General features: G+C 63.4%; 1 protein-coding gene across 2 annotated transcripts; it reads right to left on the bottom strand.

Annotated features, from left to right (window-relative positions):
* Positions 1-3,323: 3,323 nt before the first annotated feature.
* VSTM2B (V-set and transmembrane domain containing 2B) lies at positions 3,324-17,242 on the bottom strand. Of its 2 annotated transcripts, XM_037066471.1 has the most exons (5): positions 16,583-17,242; positions 15,846-16,030; positions 14,994-15,023; positions 13,321-13,786; positions 3,324-3,863 (listed from the first exon to the last, which is right to left on the bottom strand). In XM_037066471.1, the coding sequence occupies exons 1-5, from the start codon at positions 16,650-16,652 to the stop codon at positions 3,775-3,777; spliced, it is 840 nt and encodes a 279-aa protein (XP_036922366.1). In that variant the 5' UTR covers positions 16,653-17,242; the 3' UTR covers positions 3,324-3,774. The 2 variants fall into 2 exon arrangements, with proteins under 2 accessions (XP_036922366.1, XP_036922367.1); XM_037066472.1 differs by lacking the exon at positions 14,994-15,023.
* Positions 17,243-17,647: the final 405 nt, after the last annotated feature.

Genomic DNA, 17,647 nt, shown 5'->3' with positions numbered 1-17,647 from the left:
GAGCGACAGAATTGAATGCCTCTCAGCCTGAAGGCCTCACTGCACTGCTCTGTGTAAATTCTTTGCGCATCTGCAATCTGGCTTCTTTGCCGGGGAGAGCCCCGCCTCGAAGCGCAGCCTGGCCGCCTCCTCCCCAGCGGCCACCCCTGGTCGGGAAGCCCTTCTCAGATCTAAACCAGACGGGATCAGGGTTTGCCGCAGGAGAGGCGTCCCTGTAACACTGGGGGTCCATGTGATGGGCATTAGCGTTCTGGGAAGTGGCCGTGGTCAGCCTTAGTGCAGCGAGCACCTGGTCCCTGGGACCTGGAGCAGCCGTGGGAGGTGGTGGTGGCAGGATCGAACTGTGGCCGTCCAGGGTCACAGCGCTGGGTCACGGAGCAGGACTAGAACATCAACGCCACGCCTTTTGGTATTTAGGGGCGGGGCATGCTCCGTTGCCAACCGCCTGGGTACGGAATCAGTCAGTTGTGTGGACACACGTGTGCTGTAGAACGTGTTGTGGACGCACGGCAGACTTTCCAGAGCAAAATGGGGAATTTTGAATGCTGACATTTACTAAAAATAAAATTAAATGGCACAGAAAAAATGAATGTTTGCCAGGAACAGAAAACTCAGGTTATCTACAACCCAATTTAATTTCTCTGTGTTCTTAAATCAAAAACCGGATACATGTCATTGGAAACATCAATTACTTGCTTTGGGGGCGGGAGCCTGGTGGGGTCCCCCTGCTGTGTGTCAGCCCCCCTGCCTTCTGATTGGTGCTGGCCTCTGCACCTGTCAGAAGCCGTGGGGGAGGAGCTGGATTGAGACAGGTGGGCTTCTTGAGTGCATGCCGATTGCACGCAGGTGCTCACAGGCTGCACCTGCAGGAGGCAGGACAGCAGGTTCAAGGAGTGGTCGGGCCTGCCTCCTGTCATGGAGGGGACAGTTGCTATGTGCTGTCTGAAAGACCCACGGGGGTCACAGGCACGAGGTGCCCTCAACCAGGGCCTGCAGTGCAGGGCTCCTCCAGTGGGTGTGGCCTGGCTCTCTCCCCGCTTCCCGTCACCTCCCTCCACCCCACCTGCCCCTGGTGCCTGTTGTGGCATTGTTGGCAATGCTGACTCACTGTGCCCCAGTCCCCGCCAGCCAAAGGTGGTCCTCACAGGCTGGGACTAGGGCTTCTGAGTCACCCACTGAATTCTTCCCCGAATGGAAAGGAACTGTTTTGTCCTTGAACTTCTGTCTGCGCTGGGCCTGGGCTTCAATTGAAATCCAAAGGAAAAGGTGTTCTGGGTGGTGCATTCGAATCCGTGGCTTTGTCTTTGGTGGGTGCTCCTCCCTCCTGATTGGTGTGTCCCCCTACACTCCGCACAGGCTCCCCACTCTTTGTCCTCGACTTGGAGTGCTCCACGGGGACCCCAGGGAGCACAAGCCCGGGGGCCCACCCACCTGCTTGTGGGACCGAGGGCCCACGTCTGGCCAGACCCTCCTTAGCACTGACCCAGCAGGGCTGCTGGTCCCTGGGGTCTGAGGGGTTTGCTATGGCCTCCTGTGGATCCCCCCTTCTCCTCAGCCTCAGCCTGACTTCCACTCTCTTCTGTTGGGGGGGGGCAAGCTCCCCCTTCAGCGAAGGTGCCTGGCCTCACCCTCGAATTCCTTTCCAAAAGTTCCTCGTCCCCGGGAGGAGACCTCAGGGCCCGTTCCTCCGTGCGCGCAGAGCCAGCGCAGCCACAGAGCGGGGGCCCAGCGCACAGGGGCCTCCTCCTCCGTGAGCAGCGTTGGGCCCGTGGCCCCCGGGAGGGGGCCTGGCTGAGGGGTTGCTGTCATGGAACATGGCTCCCCGCCCCCCCCAGGCCGGTCCCTGGAGCGACCTGGAGCAGCGCCACCCCGTCTCGGGCCCGTGGCCTCCACTCCGCCTGGCGCCGCTGAGAGCCGCGTTCATTTCCCGCACAGGCGGCGGATGTTCACCTGGACATCAGCCCGCGGCGGTGTCGACCGAGCCACAGAGAGCGACGACCCTTCGGGACAGACCCGCCACCCAGCAGACGAGGTCGTTAGATCTACAGCTCCATTGGCGCTGATCAATGGATCAATAGAGACGAGATGTGAGACCACTCGGCGGATCCACCAGAGCGGCGGCCCCGCCCGCCCGCGCCACGTTGGGGGTCTCTGCGCCGGGGGACGGCCGGAGGGCGCGGGTCTTTTCTCCTTCCCCAGCGGGGACCTCAGTCTGGGCCGGAGCCGGTGGGCGGGGTCAGGTGGTCCGGCTACAGAGCCGGAGGGCGGGGGCGGGGTGGGAACGGGGCGGGGTGTGGCCTCACGGCGATGCAGTTCCAGTGCCGGCCAGCAGGGGAGGCTCTGCGCTCTGTGGAACTGCGGGACTCGGGGCGGCCCAGAACTTACTTTCTGTGTTGACCCTCGGGGGTCATCTAGCCTTCCTCTCGCAGGGAAACGAGGCCTGGGTCTTGCACGAGCAACCAAATGCCTGGACTGGAAGTCACGCCTTCCCCTTCTGTGCACAGCTCACCGGCCAAGGCCCGTCGCGCGGAAGCAGGAGGCACGATCCTAACCCGGAGTCGGCCATGAGACACGGTGTGGATGAGCAACCTCAACGACACGCAGCTGGTTTTAAAACTCGCTGGGTTTGGGACAAATCCAGGAGATGGGCCCTGGATGCGACCCTGTCAGGGGGTGAAGAACGGTAGCCCCTGAGATGTGTCTGTCTCTGTGAGATGTGCGTGGCCTGCCCCAAACACATGCGTTTCAGAGGCTGGAGGCCATCTCCAGATGCAGCGAGAAAGAGCGTGGAGGGAGGCCCCGCATGGGCCCCAGAATTCCCCTCCAACCAGCAGTGACTTTAGTGACAGCAAATACCCCTGGACGTAGGATCTCCCAGCGGGCTCATGGGTTGGCTCGTCCGCTAAAAAGGAGAAAGGCTGACTTGATTGATACCACATCTCTTCCCAGCGAACTCCTCTCCTGCAGGACCCTGGCTGGGGGGGGGGGGGGGTCACTTGGCTCCCAGAGGTCCCCTGTCCCTGGGGGAGGCTGGGTGAGTGCTCCTGTCGGCAGGGGGTCCTGGGCCAGGTGCCCTGAGCTGTCCTCCAGCAGAGCTGGCAGCTGGCCCCGGAACAGGATGGCCCGAGGCTTAGCATTCACACACGCCGCTAGAGAGCTTATTTCAAAGTTGTTTTTTATTCAACTGGTATTCAGCAATATACAATACAGTGTAGAAACAAGTGTCGGGACTTGTTTCCGATGTTTATTTAAAAATAAATATTATTGACAGTGAATTTTAATTAATGATACGATGTATCTTTTTTTCATCAAAATGTCTCAAAAGAAATAATTTACTTTAATAAAAAAGGCAAGCCCCCCCAAAAGTAAACGAAAATAAGTCCCTAAACACGGCAATCTACTGAAAATAGTTGGCTCTGTCAGGAAGGTGGGGAGCCCGCGTTTCCCCATTGCATCCTGGAGACGGCAGCTCTACGGTTCGTGCAAAATGAAGACCTGGAGGTGACGTGGAGAAAAGAAAATGCCAGGAAGCAGAGACCCGCCAGCCCCAGGCGCCCGGGCCCGGCCCCCGCCTCTTGTGGAAAGTGGACGTGTTACTTCAGGTGCTCGACGTCGGCCTAACTTCCCCCCAGTACGATCTGTTTTCCACGTGGACTTTGCCATGCTTTTCTCTGTCTCTCTGTGTCCATCGGTGACACGGACGGCCCTCTGCCCAAGGGCCGGGCCAGCAGGGTGTGCCCTGGGGAGGGGCACAGGACCTCGGTGCAGCGCCGGTCAGTGCCCTGCCAGCAGGCCCAGGAGCTTATGCAGGGTCAGCAGCAGCAGGGACAGGAGCGGGTCTGTGGGGTAGGCACGGCTGGTGCCTGCAGGGGACCAGAAAAGGGCAGGGTTACTGGACACCTGATTCGGGGCCTGCGCGGGGACCGGTCCACGAAACATCCCACGCCCTGGCCTCTGCGTGGCAGCTGTGTTCAGGGACCGGCCTGGTCAGACAGCAGGGCGTCCAGCCTCAAGTGGTCTGTGCTAGAGGGGAGGCCGAGTCCCAGCCCTCGTTTTCATTGAATAAAAAGACAGTGCGCTCCCTCTCCCACCCCTGCCCCCAATACTATGCTACGAAGTGCCCTCAGCGGTTAAGGCCCAACCCCTCCCCCCACACCTCCTCCAGAGAGTCTCCATGATGGCACCCAACTCCATCTCCTCCAACTCATGCCTGAACCACACAGCCGGCCACCGGCATGGTTCTGTGCCAGACCTGTGCTTGGGGTCAAACTGGGGAGCTCGAATCCCTGGTTGGTGGTGGCGAGGGGGCTAGTGGCCCTGAGGAGTGGCCCTGGCACCATTCTGGCTGGAGGCCTCTCCCACCTGGTGCTCCAGTTTGGTCACCACCTCGGTCCCCTGGCCCGCCCCCAGCTCTCCACCTGTCTGTGGGCGGGGTGTTCATCTGTTGGAAGTAGAGGAAAGCCAGCCCAGGAAGCCCCGGCTTCTCCCCGGAAGGCGGGGTGCTTCCCCCAGGGTCAGTGAGAGGAGATGCCTGAGATGCCAGAACCCCGGACGCACCGCTGTCCCAGGTGGTCCCCTCGGCGCCTGCAGGGTCGGCAGTCCATCGCGCCAGCAGAGGCTGGGACAGGGTTGCAGCCCCTCCTTGCTGGGGGCTGAGCTCCGCAGGCCTGCTGGTGGCCTAGAAGCAGCAGCCAGGAGATGGCACCCCTGGGTCTGGGGTTGCTCAGAGGCTGCTTGTCCTCGTTGCAGCTCAACAAGACTCATTTCAGGGAGCAAGCACTGACCCAACACAACTGGGGGCTGGCCCAGCCCATAGAAACAGGGGTGGGGACTGCAAAGTTGGCCAGCCAGGCGGGGTGTCCTGGCTGAAGGCTGCCTGGTGACTGTGCTCTGGGCAGCCCCCCTCTGCGGCCCCGGCCCAAGCAGCAACACTTGGGCCTGGCAGCCTTTCGGGGTGCACTTGGTCCTCCACCTCGCACTGAGGCGCAGGCCTGTCTGGCTGCAGCAACTGGGTGCAGACAGCTCTTACACCTGCTCCCCCACTAGGCTCCGTCCTGGGGCCCCTCCGAGCATGCGTGGGGCAGGTGGCTGAACCTCGCCAAGGGAGAAGCCTCCCTGGTGGCACCTCCTGGGTCCAGGAGACCCTGGCCAGAGCCAAGCACAGTGTGTGGGGGGGGGGCTCTCCTGGAGGTGGACCCCTCTCTCCTCTTCACCATTTCCCGCACCCTCTCCATTCCTGCCTCAGGGAACGCAAAACACCATCTCCTTCGGAGCCCAGGGGCTGGGGACAGGGACCAGGAAGCCTCTTGAGGACTCTGGTCTGCAGAAGGGTCTGGCTTAGTGCGCACGGCATCTTAAAGACTTTAACTTACGATCAAACATGTAACACCCAGTGGACTTTTACCTAAAAGCAGAGATTCGCCACCTGCTGGGAAGGCCCAGGACCCCGCGCCCGGGCCGCCTTCCCCACGGAGCCTCGAGGCCGGCCGCCGCAGCTCTTCTCGGAAGAGGTCCCCGTGGGACCTGGCGTGGCGGCTGCTTCCCTCACCGGCGTTTCCTCTTTGAGGATCTTTATTCAGAGGGAGTCCGCAAGGAGTAATTGAGCCCCCAGAATTGGACAGAATTAATTTCTGCTGTGAAATTAACGTGTGCTGGTAACGAGGCAAAGACGGGGAACAACGGAGGCCGCTGGGGTGTGAAGGGAATAGAGAGGTTTGGGAGAAAATCTGCGTGTGAGGGCGGAGGGGCAAGAGAGCGGACGAGGTGTGGGTCCAGCCCTGGGCAGCTGCTCCTGGGCTGCAGGACAAAGCTCGGGGTGGGTGACGCCCGCCAAGGTGGTGTGCGTGGTGGGTGGGCACGGTGCCCAGGCTCCCTACAAGTGGAACCCAGGCTCCTTTCTGGCTGGACAGCCTTCCTGATCCTGACTGTGCCTGAATCACCCTGGCCCTGCCTCCTGGCTTCCTGCTCTTGGTTCATGCTGTCCCCCTGGCTGGATGTCCTCTTCATCCCAGGCAACTCCTGGCCCTCTAACCCCCTCACCACACCAGGGATTGCTGGGGCAGAGACCACACGGCCACCCAGGCACCCAACCCAGCTTCCAGCCAGAGGCCACAGTGCCCTTTGCAAATGCAGAGCAGACGTCACATCCCCCGCCACCTCACCTCAGGCCTCAGGTCAGACACCTAACCCCCTGCCGGGCCCGTCTGAGGACCTCCAGACCAAGTTCATTTCTGGCCTCCATCTGAGCAGCCTGGGGTGTGTCCACCCTGTGACCTGTGTCTTCCCTGGGGCGGAGCACGGGAAGGCCCGGACCCCGGTCACCCTGCTCCCTGCCTGCACCCCGCAGCGTTCTCAAAACACCTGTCGAATGAACGAACAAATGATCACAAGTGTCGCTCAGACGTCCCCGCGTGGTCCGGGCACCAGTGACGGCACTGGGGTCTCACACGAGGCTGGGTCCTCACATACAGATTTGCCGCTGTCACGGCGATGTCACCTCTCCCCACCCGCACCCCGTGCGCCCCCTCTAAGTTCTCCAACGAGCTCCGCCCTGCCACCCCCCTTCCCCTCTCCGGTCCCTTCACTGAAGAGGTTCGTTCTGTGAGGTGCGGATCGCTCTGCACACAAACCACTTCCAATTCCTCCCTTCGAGAGTGACATTATGCAGACCTTTTTAAAATATGAAGTAGTTGGATGCGTCAGATACTTTGTATAACTTGCACACTCAGATACATCTGTAGCTGTGTAAATCTCTGGACTCTACTAGCTGCTTCTGAGCCCTTGAAGCAGTACGACCCCCTTTTCTCAAGCTAACTCTGCCTGGAACCCCGACACCTAAAACCATTCGGAGCAGAAGCGCCCTGTGTGAAGCTGGGGGTACAGCTGGGGGCCCAGGGCTACAAAAGCCTCTGTTTGGGAACCACTCACGGGAGGCTATCTGGGGCCTGTTCCGGAACTGAAACCCACAGACCAGTGGGCTCTGGGGGCCTGTTACACAGACCCCGCCACTCCGTGGGGGTAACAGTCCCATTGAAATCCAATGTGTCCCCTCCCCGGCCTTTGTCTCTCAAGGCAGAATGTGCCCCAGACCCCTCTGGTGAGGCAAACAGTGGGCACTCAATCCATGGCTACTCAATGGGGGCAGCTCAGTGCCCTGCCCAGCAGAGCTGGGTGGACGGGCCAAGCCAAGGCGGGGAGGACGGCCAGAGGCCTGAGGCCCGGGGCCGAAGCCCACCCCGCGGCCAGGACACAGCAGCTCTTCCCTCCAGCCCCTCCCTCCCTGCGTCCCACAGAGGACTTGTCTTTGGAAACACGATTTCGCTGAAAAAGGGTAACGCGGTGTAACTGCCCGGGGACCCTGCTCTGAAAATTCTGTAACAGGCGCTCATCACATAAAACCAGCGCCCAGGAGCTGCCCAGGATCTGCCACGCGCCCAGCGCGCCTCTGCAGCCCGGGCTGCGCTGTGAGTTACTGCTGCCGGGTGTGTTTCCGTTGCATTAGTCCCTAATGCGACCCCCGTGATTCGTCTGCCAGCCTGGAGATTCAATTTGTTAAATGCTTGGGGAAGTGTATCTACACTCGCTCTCACGTGGGTAATAATAATCCAATCTCGGCCTGGCCGCGTCCACCGGCGTATCCAGGGTCCAGCAGAGACGGGGGCCCTTGCTCCCTCCCTCGGCAGGAGGGATGGTGGGGCCACCTGCAGGCGGAGGGGGGTGGGGGGTGGGGCAGGCTGAGGACTTCTGGGCTAAGCCACCAGCTAGGACATCTCTCCCAGAGGCCTCCTTCCTGGTCGACTCAGGTGGAACAGCATGTCTTCGGCCCCACCCACTTTTCCCGAAAAACCCAGCCTGCACCCCGTGGGCACACGCCTTCCCACTCCCGTGTCCTGCACGCCCACAGGGTCCTCCTACCACCGTCCTGCCAGCCGGCCAGTCTCTCCTCCGCCCCCTTGCTCACCCTCAGCTACTTGTTTTTCAGCCCGTTCCTCCATCCAGACAGTGTGCCCACCCTGCCCGCTCTGGGCTGGATCACTGTCTCTAACGTGGTCTCCCCACATCCTCTCTGTCCCCTCTCCACTTTCCACACCATTCCTCTCCCTGCCACCGACGCCCCCTGCAGGAGGCAGCTGGCACAGCAGGGCAGCGTGGCCAGGCCCGCACAGCAGCGGGTGTCATTTGCAGTGGACACAAGAAGCCGCGGTGAACTTGTCCTCGCTCACTGAGCACCTGACTCGTGCGAAACAGCAGCTCCAGGCAAGGACGGGGCGTGGCGTCTTCCCCACTTCCTGTCCTCTCACTTGAAATGGCGCAGACAGCGCTGGCTGGAGGGGCTCAGTGGACTGGGCATCGTCCCCAAAAGCGAAAGGTCGCAGGTTCGATTCCTGGTCAGGGCACCTGCCTGGGTTGTGGGTTCTGGGCCTGGTTGGGGTGCGTGCAGGAGGCAGCCCGTCGATGTTTCTCCCCCTCTCTTTCTCCCCCTCTCCCTAAAATTAAATAAATCCCCGAAGAAGAAACAGCACAGAGAGGGAAAGACAAAAAAAGCCACTCGCCCAGCCTTTTGCAGCCCTGATGGCACTTTCTGGCCAGAAGGCCCATCCCTTCCTCCCGTCCCCTCGAGCTCCACACTCACAGCGCGAGTGGAGGGCGAAGGTCTCAGAGGGGAGTCTCTGGCTGGAGCAGCGGGGAACAGCCAGCGGGCCCACGACAGCGCCCTGGACAGCCCATGCCAGCTAGTACCGTCGCCGTCACCGCTGCCACTGCCACCAGGCACATTCTAGGTGCAGGCCATGTGCTGAGCTCGGCCCTTTCTGTGGGTGGCCTGACCCTGCCACTCGCTCTCTGGTGTGGGCACTGGTGACGACCAGACGATGACAGATGCAGGAGCTGCCGAAGGGTCAGGGTTCAAATGCAGCCGGACGGCGTGGAAGGCAAGCGGCGCGGTTCTTATGAACCAGGCGTGAGCCTGGGTGGCCGGAGCTGCTGCAAAGTCCCAACACGGGGAAGACGTGTGGCATTCAGAGCCGGGCTTGCCTACGAGCCGGCTGAATGGCGAGGAGGATCCGAAATATCAGGAGAAGAACCAGATGGTCGGAAAGGGTGGGGAGTCGAGCCTCCTTTGGGCGGTCCGCAGCCCCTCTCGGGTCTGTGTTCTGTCTCCCCTGGCACAGTGGGCAGCCCCTGGGAGGGCTAGCCTTGCCTGGGTCACTTCCCGGGGCCTCGCCCTTCACTGGGCGCTGGGGCCCTGTGGACCGTCAGCTTTCCTGGCCATGCCCACCCTTCTGGCAAAGTCGACACGTCTCAGCTGCTCAGAGCAGAGCCCACGGCGTGGGGATGGTGGGGAAAAGCTTTGAAATGCGCAGGCCTCACACTCTGGCTGTGTGGCTGAGCACCCCCCGAAGCTACATCCACAGCTCACCGCCCAACAGCCGCCGAACCCTGACCCAGAGGAGGCCGAATCGGGGAATCCGTCGTGGTATGAACGCCGGCACGGAGGATGAGCAGGATCGGGCTGAGACTGGCGCTCCCTGGGGCTGGCCCGTGTGCCTGCAGCCCTTACGTAAAACAAAGAGAAGCGTCTCGCTGCCTTGGATAAGTTTCCAAGAGAAGATGGCACTCCGTCCCTCCGGGCTGCAAAGGTGTCTTGAGAGCAAGCCTGCGTCTCCCATGAAGCTTGGGTGTTCGGGCCCCAGCCCAGCCCCTGCCTCCGTCCACACGGGGCAGAGCTAATCGATGTCGCATCACAGAGGCACTTGACCTCGGCTGTGCCTGCGGGCGCTCGGGGACGCCTTCACATTCAGGGCTTCAAAAAATGTGCACCTGGCGGGTTTAATGAGAAGCTTCACGCTGGGTTTGGCTCCCGGTGACATTTAGAAAGGCTGGCTCTCCACTCGTCTGGAGGAGACTGCCGCCCCGCTGAGGGAGGGCTCTGGGCCCCGGGGAGGGGGCTGTTTGATGACCCGAGACGGGCGGGGGGAGGCAGAGCCCCACAGAGGAGGGAGAGCCATGAGACACGTGCGGGGCACTCAGTGGGTGCTCAGTCAGAGGCAACGTCTGCGTTATTTATTGTCATTACAATCATGGTGCAGCGGTTCTGTCCTCGATTCGGGGGTTTCCCAGCTGCTGAGAGCATGGCTGTGCCGTGACCCGACTGACCACTCAGTGACGGACAAAGGCCACTCCATTTGGTGTGACTTTCTCATTCTGTGGGGTGCAGGGAGGAGGAGGGGGTAGGTGCGGCCTTCAGAAACTTCCCCAGGACTGACCTACACAGGAAGACAAAGATCTCTGAAATCACACCACCTACAGGAAGCCTCCTCTGATTGCCTCAGCTGGATAGGGACTGAGACAGATGGCTCTGTCCTGGAGTCATGTGGATGCCCTTACGCTCCTCAGTGGGGTTCAGGGTGGTCATCACCGGTCCCTGCTCATGGCAACTCTGATGAGAGGAGGTGTGTGGCCAGTGATCCCCGACGCTGGCCACTGTCAGCGGGGAGGGCGCATCTCTCACCGGCTGTGAGGCCCGGTAACAACCTTTACGAAATCCTTTACTTGTTCCTTTCAGGGGCTCCATTTCCTGGGGCAACTCCCGCCAGATTCCCTTCCCCTTTAAAGATGAGCCTACCACTGGATCGGAGTTTGGGGGAAGAGTGTTGATTTCAGGCGATGGTTTCAGGTCCCCGAGGGTCCGGGGCAGTGGGGAGAGCAGGTGGCCGCGCTCGGCCTGCTGTACCATTTCTGCTGGCTCTGCCATCCACCAGGGGCAAAGGTGAAGAGTGACGGCCTTCTCGCTCGGAACCCCCTCTGTGCGTGGTTTATGGTTGCCAGGGCGACACCCCAGGGTGCTCCCCTCCATGGCTCCGGCAGCAGCAGCAGCTTCTCCGGGGCCAGCATACCCATGGCCTTGGCCGTCTTTCTCTCATTGTTCACTGAAACACCGAGAGCCTGTTCTCTGTGTGGGCTCCAGGCAGCGGATGCCACAACCAGCCAGGCCCGGGGGCCTCTCCTTGCAGCCGGGGCCCAAGGCTAATTAGAGGTTCACACGCCGGAGACCTGATCCCCAGGTGCCTTTGGCAGGGAGCCTCGGGCCGACGTGTGAGCCGTCTGTCCCAAACGGTGTTCTCAGGGGGGCCGAGCTTGGCTCCAGCGCGGCACCTCTCCTGGTTTAAAGGGTTTGTCTGGGAGGGGCTTTGTTTTGCTTTTTTTCTGGAAACGGCAACCGGCAACAAATGGCTCATGAAAAAGAGGTCAGCGTTCAGATTAATCAGGGGCCGGATTTATGGACGTGGCTAAGCAGGAGCCCCGTCTCCTGGCCGGCTCTCTGGTGTTCATCCAGCCCAGGCTATTTTTAAGCACAAATATCAGAACGCCTCTTGACAAATGAGATGTGAAATAAATGAGTTTTCGCGTATAAACTTTAAGTGCAAAATATGTGCCCTGCTGCTTTGGGCGCACATGGGGCGCGGGCAGGGTTTTCTGGCTACGCGGCAGCTGAAGCACAGGAGTTCACGTAGGCGTGCCCCACCCCGCACCCCTGACCAGGCGACACACGGGCAGGTGGGCTGGGGCCAGCCCCGGAGTTGCCAAACCAAAACGACCAGGGCGTCCACCTGACCCAGGCCCATGCCCACCTTCATTAGGGACCCAGCTCTGGGTTTGCTCCAGAATCAGAGTGAGGTAGCATCTGTCCACCCCCTTCGAGAGCTGGGGTGTTCCCTTGGTGCCCCCCAGATTCGCCACCCACTTTCCTCCATCCCATCCTGAGCTCTGGGGGCCCCCTTGAAGGCCACACCCCCACAGCTCCCAGCGGGAGGCCCGGGCAGGAGCAGGGAGGGCAGGAGGCGAGTGAGGCCCCTGCTGGGTGGCGGAGGGTTGGCTGTGTCCCTCCACTGAGGCCACAGCTCTTGTCAGACTGGCCTCTCCGGGCCCTGCTGACTGCCTCCTCCCCTTGCTCCCAGAGACCAGCCACAGTCCTGGCCACCTTCCATGCAGGGTTCCCTGTGACGTGGTGGTAACACACACACACACACACACAGCATTTCCACACAGCGCCCCCCGGAGGTCAGGGATTGCCTCATCTACTTTCCAGATGGAGAAGTGTGATCTGAGATGTTCGGCCACTTGCCTGCAGTCACACAGCTCACTCACCACCCTTCCCAAGCCTCTGGTTCACCTGGAGGCGTGTCCCAGCTGAGACACACGCCCACTTGCTGGAGCCCAAGAGGGTGGCACAGAAGGGCCTTTTCTCCACCAACCAGCCTCAAGTCAGCTAAGCACCCTGCAAGTCCATGGGCACTTTTCCAGTGCACCAACTGTGTGCTGGACAGACACGGCTAACTTCCCAGAGGAGTCACACTCCCCTTGCACTGTGATGCAGCCAGGACTACATTTCCCAGCCTGCCTTGCAGCCATGCTGGTGGAGGCATCTGATTGCTGGCCCAGGAACCAGGGTGGAAGTAACACCTTCCACTTCTCAGCTGGGCCCTCTGCACCAGCTCCTCTCTGTCTCCGAGAGAACACAGCCCAACCAACATGAACGCAGAACCTACTTGTTCTCCATCTTCCAGGAATGACAAAGGCCTGGAACCCTTCTAAATGTATCAGAAGGAAATCCATTAACTGTATACAATGTAGCCTCTGAGTGGTGCAGCCTCTCTCCCTTCCTTTGTAAGCTGCCTGCGTGCACCGCCCCCCCCCCCCCCCCCCCCCCCCCCCCCCCCNCGCCCCCCCCCCCCCCCCCCCCCCCCCAGTGAGTGACCCCAGGAGCCACTTGTTGAAGATGGCACTGTCTCTCGTATCTGGGCCCCTGAATGACCGCCTGGGGCACAGCCACCACTCTGCCTAGTCCAGAGAGGGACTCGCTGTGAACCAGAAACAATGGCCTTTCGGGTTTGCTTGTCTCCGCAGCCAGCTGGGGGAGCCTGCCCTTGCTCCACTGGGCTGACTCACTTCGCAGCATAGCCTGTGTCTGAGGCCACCCTGGGTGTCCACAAAGACCCCAGAGGCTACCCCGCCGGCTGCCCACGCGGCTCAGTGGGGTCAGGAGGCATCCAGACACACCCAGCCCACATCTGGAGAAGGCTCCGCGCACTGCACCCCGCACATCGACAAGTGCACCGTGCACCGCGTGAAGGCTTCTAGTGGCGAACACTCAAGACAGGAAAACCTCAAGGAGAGCCCCAGCGAGGCTGCCCAACGCCGGTCCCGGGGCACCTAAGGGGTGCCTTGATGACGCACATGCAGATGACCCGCGCGGCCACCCCTGGGCTCACCCCGCCCCCCGCGGCCAGGCCAGCGCGCCCCTCTCGGGCCCATCCTTACCAGAGCCTTGCCTCTGCCGCGGAAGGACCGCCTGGCCGGAGGGCGGCGACGCAGATGAAGCGGCGGCTGCAGCGCCCCCGGCGGCGGTGGTGGTGGTGGTGGCGGTGTGGGCCGTGGATGCAGCGGCGGCAGGAGGGCTCCTGGGAGGTGGGCTTTTGTCGCTGCGGCTGGGCTCGGAGGTGGTGTGGCCCGAGGTGCCGGTGGAGCCCACGTGGCTGGCGATGGAGGCGCCAGCAGGGCCGTGGCGTCGCGGGCCGCTGCTCTGGATGTGGGACACCGCCTCCGCGGCCTGCATGTTGGGCGGCGCGAAGCGCGAGAGCACGCGCAGCAGCGCCTGGGCCGTGTGCTCCTGCGTGTCGTCGTCGCTGTGGTCGGACACGCGGCACTCGTACACGCCCTCGTCCTGCCGCCGCACCGCAGAGAGCCGCAGCCGGTGAGAGATGTCGTTGCCCTGGACACGCACGGTCTGCAAGAGCGCGGGTGGGGGTTGGAGGCGGGAGGGTGGGGGGGCGGGGGGGGGGCGGGGCAGGCTGCCCAGGCCCACCAGCGCCACCCCTTTCCCCCATCGAGCTGTGCCCATCGCCGGAACCCAGGTGTCCTTCTGCCCCCGGTCTTCCCCGTGGCATGGGGCTCCCAACTCTGGCTGGACCCAGGTGGCCCGGTCCATTGCATAGTGTCCCCGCTCCCTATCACCTTAATCGAAGGCTCCCCAGGCCTAAACAGGCGGCCGGGCTCTGAGGCCCCACCTTCAGTCCCGCCCCCACTGATATCTCTGCACTCCAGAACCCCCAGGGCCAGAGTGGTGGCCGCGGGAAGCCGCCCTGCCCTTGGAGGACGCATGTACAACTGCTCACATACCCTGGGCCTGCACAGCTAACCCCCTGCCCTCCCAAGGGGGCGGGGGACGCCAAGGCTGCTGCTAGCCCCCTGGCCCTCTGCTACTTAGGAACCTGCCCTTGCCGGCTCAGCCTGATGCTCCCACTGATAAAACACTTACCCCGCCCCCAACCTCCCTGGCCTGGTGGGGACACAGGGAAGCACCCGGTTTGTGGCCCGCGCCTCACGCCCAGGGACCCCTCACCTCTGAACCTCGCTCTGGTAGTCTCCAGGCCCTGAGGCGTGCGCGTTCCCATTGGGACAGCTTGGGCGCATCTGCCCCCTGAGTCACACACCCCACAGCCCCAGCTCTGGGAAGCCAGGCCAGACTGCCTGCCCACCCCCCCCTTGCGAGCCCACAATACCTGGCACTTCAACCTGGGGCCTGCAGCCCTGGCAGGGGCCCTGGGAGTGTGGGGGCGGGGGCGAGGCCCACCAGCCAGGGCAGGGACCCCCCCAACCCCCTCCCCACCACGGAGGAGGAGCCACACCAGTCTGGGGGAGAAAGGCCAGAAGAGGTGATGCAGGCAGACTCGCGGGGGCTACGTGGACGAAGGAGAGTTTTACAGGTGAGCGCCGAGGGGAGGAAGGAGAGTCAAGCCTGGGGCCCTCGATTTATGCAAAAGAGAAACCAATCCCGCTGCTGGCAACAGATGGCGCCTGGACACGCCAAGCAGCCGCCAATGGAAGGCTGCAAGAAAGTGCCCGGCCGCCAGCCTTTCTCCCAGGGAGGAGGCTGCAGGGCGCGAGGCGGCCAGCAGGGGTCTCCCGCGGCCCACGCTGGGCCCCACACTTACGCTGATTTTAGTTGCATCCTTATTTGTTACCTAAAATGCAAAGAGGGAGAGAAGGGACTTTAGGCTCTCGGCCTTCAGGCTCAGGGAACGCAGAGGCCCCTCTGGCAGGGGGACCCTCCGCAGGAGGGCTGGGACTTGAACACGCTCGGCTGTGGCCAGGGCGGCTGAGGGCAGGGAAGGGATCGGGGCGGCCAGGGCCGAATGCACGGAAGACATTGGGATCTCCAGGAGTGTTCCCGGAAGGAAGCAGGGCGTGCAGCAAGCGTGGAGCCTGGCTGAGGAAGGGTGGCCCTGCACCCCTGCTGGCCAAAGAGGGGAGGCTGGAAGGCCAGCGGCGGGGAGGGTCCCCACTCTGGCCATGTTTCTCTAAACCTGTGGGAAACTGGATGGAAGGGCCAGTGTATGGGGATAGGACTCAGTGAGCGGTAACTCAGGGTGGGATGCTGTGTGTGCACGCATGTGCATGGGTGTGCATTAGAGACTGTGGGTGAAGAGGCACAGGGGCCGTGAGGCCCTCCCTGAAGGTTACCTGGGGGCTGCCCTGCGCGTGGTGGGCTCTGTGGGCCTCTGGAATCCAGGCACAGAGGAGAGTAACAATTTGGCCTGGGCACTGCGGCCCTCAGAGTGTCAGAGGGCAGGGAGAGGGGTCCCCCTCCAGCAGCCAGCACCCATCAGACACTGGGCCCGCAGTCAGCCAGCAAGAGCAGGCAAACTGGGTGAAGTGTGGCCCTTTAGGGGCTTGGTGTGCACTTCCGGAGGGGTCTGGGGAGAGCGAATGGGTGAACAGGATTTGGGGGTAACAGTAGGGAGGGGGAGATGGGGTTTCCTGCCCCAGGGCCCCAGGGCCCATACCTTGCTCCGGGCACCGGGGGCGCTGAGCGCCAGGCCCTGCAGCAGCTCGCGGGGCGGCTCCTTCAGGTGCCACCACTCGATCTCCAGCGAGTAGGAGGCGGCTCCGCTCGCCCGGAACGCGCAGGGCAGTTCGATGTCGTCTCCCTCCCGTACTGTCACATCTTTGGGGACTTCGGTAAATGTAGCTGGGGGCGGGGAAAAGAGAGGCGTGACCAACTGCGGGGCGGAGGTGGAGGGGCCTGGGGCAACCCAAAGCGGAACGCCTGGCTCAGGCTCTAGGGCTTTGTACTTCCCACCCTGCGGCTCCACGCGTGGCCCAGGCGCCTGCAAAGTTCGCTAGAGCTCTGCCCGGTCGCTGCTGCGACTGGCAACCGCCGCAGGCTGCTTCCCTCCGGGGCCGCCCGGGCGCCCCGAGGGGCTAACGCTTCTGGCTCCCGCCCACCGCACTACCCGGGCTGGGCTGTGCTGGGGCGTGCCAACTCCCGCACCCTGTACGTCGCCTCTCCGCAGCTGAAGCCCCGGTCCCGCTCCCAATGACCCGGGCGCGCCGCGGTGGCGACACTTCGATGCTCTGTGGCCCCTACCCCTGCGGCCCGGGCTGCACACAGGGATGGCTCGAGAAGGTGAAGCCTTCCCCTTCTCTTCCTCCTCCTCCGCTGTGGCGACCGGGGCAGGCTGGCTCTGGTGGCCCTGGAGAGAACCCCCGAGCCCCCAGGCAGCAAAGTTCCCGCGCTCACCGTCGGCCACGAAGAGCAGCAGCAGCGGAGGCAGGTATCCGAGGGCGCCGAGCTGGTTCCGCTGTTCCATCTCCCGCGGGGGGCGCGGCGGCGGTGGAGCCCCGGGCGCGGAGAGGCGGCGGCGGCGGCAGCGCGGGCTCGGATCCGGCTGGGGCTCGGGCTAGGACGCCTCGGAACCTGCCATGGCCCCGCGCGCGGCGCCTCCTCCCCCGGCCGCCAGCGGCCGCCAATCAGCCCCGCTCCCTCGCCGGCTTGCCCGGCGCGGCTCCGGCTGGGGGCGCTGCGCGCGGGGTGCGCAGAACGCGAAGTCCCGCCTGGGGCTCCTGGCGATGGCTTCCGTCCTCCCTCTACCTCCGCGTCCACAGGACGGTGAGGAACCGCAGGTTACTCTGTGCCGGGCGGGCCGGGCAGGGGCTGGGCCGCGTCGGGACCCATCCCTGGCCAAGGGAGCGCGCGCCTTGGATGCGCGAGCAGAATTCCGCCTCCCGGGCTCTTGGCTGGGATCCTGGCTGCCACCTCCTCCGGCTCCCGCCGAGCTCTCCCGTCGCCGCCCCCGCCGGCCCCTCCGCGGCTCTCTCCGCAAAGCGAGTGGGCGCTCAGCCGCGGCGCGCGGACCTGGCGTCCGACCCAGCGCAGCCAGGGGACAGCGGGTCCGGCGTGGCGGACCCGGAGCCGGAGAGAGGCGGGGAAGGGAGGGGGCGGTCAGCGGCCGGGTGCGGAGCCGCCTTCGCCGCCGCGTTACCCCGCCCTCCCCTCCTCTCCCCTCCTCTCCCCTCCTCTCCCCTCCTCTCCCCTCCCCTTCCCTCCCCTCCCCTCCCCCAGCCGGCACCGCCCCCGCCCCCGCCCCGGAGCGCCCCCCTCGGCCCCGCTGGGGTCGCCTGTTGAAACCACAGTCTCTCCAGCCCCGCTTCGGCTGGGGGCCCTCCCACCCAAACTCCGTCGCGGGAGACCACCGCTTATCCCCGCCCGCCGCGTGTCCGGCGGCTCCCTCCGCAGACCCCCGCCCTTAACTCCTTACTCGGGTCTGGGCGACGAGCCGCACCGCCCTTTGTCCCAGGCCCAGGC

This window comes from Sturnira hondurensis, unplaced genomic scaffold (genome assembly GCF_014824575.4).
Source record: "Sturnira hondurensis isolate 20B ecotype Veracruz unplaced genomic scaffold, ASM1482457v3 Scaffold0016617, whole genome shotgun sequence".
Lineage (NCBI taxonomy): Eukaryota > Metazoa > Chordata > Mammalia > Chiroptera > Phyllostomidae > Sturnira > Sturnira hondurensis.
Note: the sequence above shows the minus strand (reverse complement) of the source record. Positions and strands in the feature narration are given on the sequence as shown.